This window comes from Malurus melanocephalus, unplaced genomic scaffold (genome assembly GCF_030028575.1).
Source record: "Malurus melanocephalus ecotype Western Australia unplaced genomic scaffold, MMel_1.1 scaffold_547, whole genome shotgun sequence".
In the NCBI taxonomy this organism is placed as follows: Eukaryota; Metazoa; Chordata; class Aves; order Passeriformes; family Maluridae; genus Malurus; species Malurus melanocephalus.
This window is the reverse complement of record NW_026623779.1, coordinates 1,488-5,527: the sequence shown is the minus strand read 5'-3', so window position 1 is coordinate 5,527 and position 4,040 is coordinate 1,488. Positions and strand designations below refer to the sequence as shown.

Sequence of the window (4,040 nt, the reverse complement as noted above, 5' to 3'; positions counted from 1 at the left end):
GGATCTTGTGTGGACAGTCTCAGATGCTTTGCACAGGTCCAGATGGTGCAGGGATTTACCCCTTCTTTCTCTGGATCCTCACCTGCATGGGCAGTCTCTGGGGGAGGATCTTGCTCTTTTTTTCAAGTTATCTTGATTTCCCTCAGAGTCATGGATTCCTGCTGTTTTCCTGTGCATTAATTCCCTTCCTCAGACTTGCTCAATTTGGGGAGTGGGGCCAGAGCCAGGCAGGTTTTGGGGAGGGGGTGGATGGTGCTCTCAGAGCTGCCCATGCATCAAAGCCCTCACCCCTCCTGTGCTCTGTGCTGATGTCTCTCTGTGTGCAGCTGGAAATGTCACTGGTCCTTTTATTTTGCTGTCATACATCATTGAAATTGTCTACTTTGCTCTTYGCTACCATCTGTAAATTGTGTGTAGCGTTACAGCTCTTCAGATTTCTCTGATATTTAATRTATCTTCTGCATAGGTATATGGCTTAGGTTAAGATTTTATTAATGTAATTAATGGAATTCATGCTAGAGGTTGGATTACATTGTCTGTTTTAGAAATGTGAAGTAAAAATTCAGTGAAAAAATGTATTCTTGTAGAAAATTAGCAATTTTGGAATGTAGGCAGGTTATTTTGATTATTTGCCATCCAAATACTGTGSAGAATACAATAAGATATGCAAAGCCATTTCATCTTTTCAAATTTCCATTATGTTTTAAATTGAAGCTTGCACTAATATTTTTTTTCTTTTATGTTTTCAAAGGAACTGGAAGAGCTCCGAAAGCAGGGTGAAATTATACCAGAGCTAATGTCAGAATGTGAATCTGTATCTGAACAATTACAGGTACGGTTTAGCACTGAAATTAATTTCAAATTAGTTGGTACCTTTCCTTTACCTTTTTTTTTCTCATAGCTGTCTGCATTTCTCTGTTCAGACTTTAGTGTTTCAAGGCAAAAGAGCCCCATTTTGTAAAAACAAAAAATGCTAATTACATGCAAAATGCACAGTGCCCCTCGCAGCAGAGAAGCGATGAAATAGCCCCATTGCAGGAATTGGGATCATGGGGCAGCTCTGCTGCAGTTCCAGACTGTTCTGTACCCATTTCTGCTGCTCTGGGCTCATGAGCCACAGCCACGAGTGCTGAGAGCTCCCCAAGACTGGGGAGGCTTTGGGGAGAGGAGAGGATGAGCACAGCACCATTCCCCCACATTCCCCCACATTCCCCCACATTCCCCCACATTCCCAGCAGCAGTTGGACTTTGGCCATCTCCTCCTTGAGTCGGGTCTTGTGGAAAGGCAATAAATCAGTGCAGGAAGAGAGAACAAAGATGCACATGCAGGGTCTCATCAATGAACTAAAATCCAATCAATAAATAAACCATCACGCAAAGCAGAACTTAAAAAAATACCAATAAATCCCAAAGTGCTGAATAAAGCAACTTGATGCCTCAGGCAGTATTTTCTAAGTTTGTTTTTCAAGGTTAAAGCACCGTAGATAATTCTGTATGTAATTGATGGCACAGTGTCTAATTCTGTGACTGTAGCAATGACAGCAATGTATGCACAGTGCATGGTTTAAATCCAGCTGAATTTGAAGATATCAACCAAATGACAAAGTCTGATGCAAAGCATCTTTTCCAGTTAATCTGTGTGGTTTTCTGTGTGGGCTTTAATCAGAGCTCCTGTCATTGCTCTCAGAGGTGCTGCTGTTAATCACTTTACAGAAGTCCAAGCAAACTCTCCAGCCCAACTGCCATTTGTTGCTTTAATCTGTGAAATGCTGTTCATCCTTCTTCTCTTTTGTCTCTTTTGTCTTTAAGGCTGCTGAGAAAAAGAACAAAGATCTTGAAGAGAAAGTCAGAACACTAAGGACAGAAGTCGAAGAGAACAAACACAGGCAGACCAACCTTAAAACTGAATTAAAGAATTTTTTAGATGTACTAGATGGGAAGATAGATGAATTACATGATTTCCGACAAGGACTGTCTAAACTTGGAGTTGACAATTAGATGGCAATAGATCTTTTTTGTAATCTAGGGTCTGGATGTTTGATGTTTTGTTAATCCCAGACGTGTGTTTTACAAAATATAACTAGAATGTTCCACTTGTTTGCATTGGTTTTGTACATAGAGGCTGAAAAATTTGCTGTGGGTTTTTTTGGTGGGTTTCTTTTTTTTTTTTTTTTTTTTTTTTTTTTTTTTTTTTTTTTTTTTGTTTATTTACCAAACCAATTGTGCTGCTCACTGAATTCTGTTGAGATTAGAAACTTTCTATATTGCTGCTCTGGCTTTGTGTGGTTGGGAACAGGTAGAGGGTTCTGTCTCAGGAATCTGGAACTAGATCTACCTTAAATGAATATGCAGTTAGTTGTTGCAGGGAAATTTATATCTTTCTTAAGGGCTGTTGCAACCATAGAAACAGAAAAGAGATCATTTTCCTGTCGGGACTGTCAGCACTCTGAGCAACATTGACTTTGTTCCTTGGTGGGGCAGGGAGATGAGCTGGAGCGCTGCAGTTTGTGGATGTGCTGTGATGAGCTGCAGCAGGAGAATCCTTCACACACACCCCAGAACCTTTAGAGACCGTGTCCATCGGGCTGATCCCCAGAAAAAAGGCAGGGGATGTCAGATGGGCTTGATGGAGGCTGCCTGTGCTTCCCTGGAGCKGGGAGTTGCAGTTGTGTGTCTGACCCAGCCCAGGGCTGCTGCTCTTGTTYGGCAGCATCGCCTCTCTCTGCCTTCAGCTCTGAGCCCCGGTAATTCCATCATTCTGTGCACTCTGGAAAACACCCACCTGCCTCTGGGACCAGAGAGTTGATYTTAAAAGGGTTTTGTTGTGATTGGCACAGGACTCGTGCCCCTCTGAGTGCAGCTTTGCTGTTATTGGTTAACTTCTGCAGTGAGGAGGGAGAGGTTGATCTGAGAGGCTTTGTCAGGTGAGTAGAAAGTGTTGCTCACAAGCAAATTTCTGCCCAAGCAAATTCCTGCCCAGGACACTGGCAGGGCGATGATAAATTCACAATCCTTTCCTAGSATTCTCTGGCAGTGGGGTGGGAGTACTCACCAAGTTAAATTGTACAAAAAACCCCTCAACCTGAGAGGTTGAAATGCTCTTTTATTCTTGATCTGCTTATTCAGCAGCTGTGAGAGAGTTTTGAGAAATGCAAGGTCATGCTCTGGCCTTCAGTGAGAAGGAAATTCACTTCATCACAGCCAGGGAGGTAAAAAGGACCAGAGAGGAGAATCCAGCCCAAACTTTGCTCTTTTCCTGGAATTTCAGGCTATAAAATGGCCCTGCTTTCCTGGGAATTTCAGGTAATGAAATGGCCMTGCTTTCCTGGGAATTTCRGGCTATAAAATGRCCATGCTTTCCTGGGAATTTTGGGCTATGGAATGGCCCTGCTTTCCTGGAATTTTGGGTTATGAAATGGCCATGCCTTCCTGGGAATTTTGGGGATTTTTTCTTTTTTTGGCACATCTCGATTATTACAGTGACCTTTAAAAGAAATGTGGGTTATAGATGAAGTATCCRTTGAATACTTTTTTGCAGATGAATATATAATCCCCACGGTGGAAATAGGATCTGTCTGCAACTGTCCCTTGAATTTTCATCTCTTACTGTTACATTATCTCCATTGCTGTTTTTTTTTAGAATGGACTTGGAGTATTTTTGCTCTTACTCCTTTGAAACAATGGATGTAAACCTAGGACCTTTCATAACCATTATGACAATTTAAGTCTCTTTGAAAAATTTGTTCTAGGCTGTTGATATTTAAAAATAAAAATAAAAATCAGGTACATAGTATGTAGGCGTGTGAAAATTAGAACTTTGCCAGCCTGGAAGATTCAATAGTTGCATAATGTGGGGTTAGATCAGACTTCTCAAAACTGAAAATGACGTCAGCAACTGTGTGGTTGTGCACAAGTAGTCTCCATTTTTAGTCTTTTTATTTGATAGAAAGTCAGATGTACAGCAGGGTTTAGCAGGCAGCTCATCCTGCTTCTCCTCCCAGTTTGGTCCTTGAATCAGATGGGCCCCACAGAAAAATGCA

At 41.7% G+C, this 4,040-nt stretch overlaps 1 protein-coding gene across 4 annotated transcripts in view; it reads left to right on the top strand.

Moving 5' to 3' along the window:
* Positions 1–2,180, top strand: part of HOMER2 (homer scaffold protein 2) — a 47,939-nt gene extending 45,759 nt beyond the window's left edge. For all 4 annotated transcript variants that reach the window (XM_057382024.1, XM_057382025.1, XM_057382023.1 and 1 more), the window contains 2 exons: positions 752–832; positions 1,810–2,180. In XM_057382024.1, the coding sequence (XP_057238007.1) occupies positions 752–832; positions 1,810–1,998 (270 nt within the window). In that variant the 3' untranslated portion in view covers positions 1,999–2,180. The remainder of the gene's footprint in view (positions 1–751; positions 833–1,809) is intronic.
* The last annotated feature ends 1,860 nt before the right edge of the window (positions 2,181–4,040 follow it).